The sequence below is a fragment of the Pyrgilauda ruficollis genome, unplaced genomic scaffold, assembly GCF_017590135.1.
Source record: "Pyrgilauda ruficollis isolate IOZ18807 unplaced genomic scaffold, ASM1759013v1 scaffold1686, whole genome shotgun sequence".
Lineage (NCBI taxonomy): Eukaryota > Metazoa > Chordata > Aves > Passeriformes > Passeridae > Pyrgilauda > Pyrgilauda ruficollis.
The window spans coordinates 9,855-10,388 of NW_024515720.1; the positions used below are offsets into that span (position 1 = coordinate 9,855).

At 63.1% G+C, this 534-nt stretch overlaps 1 protein-coding gene across 1 annotated transcript in view; it reads right to left on the reverse strand.

The window, feature by feature from the left end:
* Nucleotides 1-303, reverse strand: part of LOC121351470 (bifunctional epoxide hydrolase 2-like) — a 6,651-nt gene extending 6,348 nt beyond the window's left edge. Inside the window, exon 1 of the mRNA XM_041463612.1 lies at nucleotides 125-303. Coding sequence (XP_041319546.1) covers nucleotides 125-182 — 58 coding nt within the window. The 5' untranslated portion in view covers nucleotides 183-303. The remainder of the gene's footprint in view (nucleotides 1-124) is intronic.
* Between the last annotated feature and the right edge of the window lie 231 nt (nucleotides 304-534).

The window sequence follows — 534 nt, forward strand, 5'->3', positions numbered from 1 at the left end:
CCCCATTCCCAGGATCCCCCATTCCCAGGGGATCCCCCATTCCCAGGATTCCCCATTCCCAGGATCCCCCATTCCCAGGGGATCCCCCATTCCCCGGGGGATCCCCCGTTCCCGGATTCCCGACCTCTCTCGCGGACGCGGTGGAAGTTGAGGTCGAAGGGGAGCCGGTCCTGCGGGATCATGGGATCAGCGGCGGATCCGCGGGGATCCACCCCACGGGCAGGGATCCCAAATCCCCGGGAATTCCCGCATCCCAAGGGATTTGGGAACGCCGGGTAACAGATCCCGGGGATCCCAGGGGATCCCAGGAGAACGACGGGATCCGGGATGGTCCCAGACCGAGGGATCCCATTGGACGCTCCAAAAGCGCTCCGGGATTCCCCGTTCCTTTGGGATCCCAGTCCAGCCCCTCAGCCGATCCCGATCCCAATGTCCATCCCAATCCCAATCCCGATCCTGAACCCAATCCTGATCCCAGTCCTGATCCCAATCCCAATCCCGATCCTGATCCCGATCCTGATCCCAATCCTGATC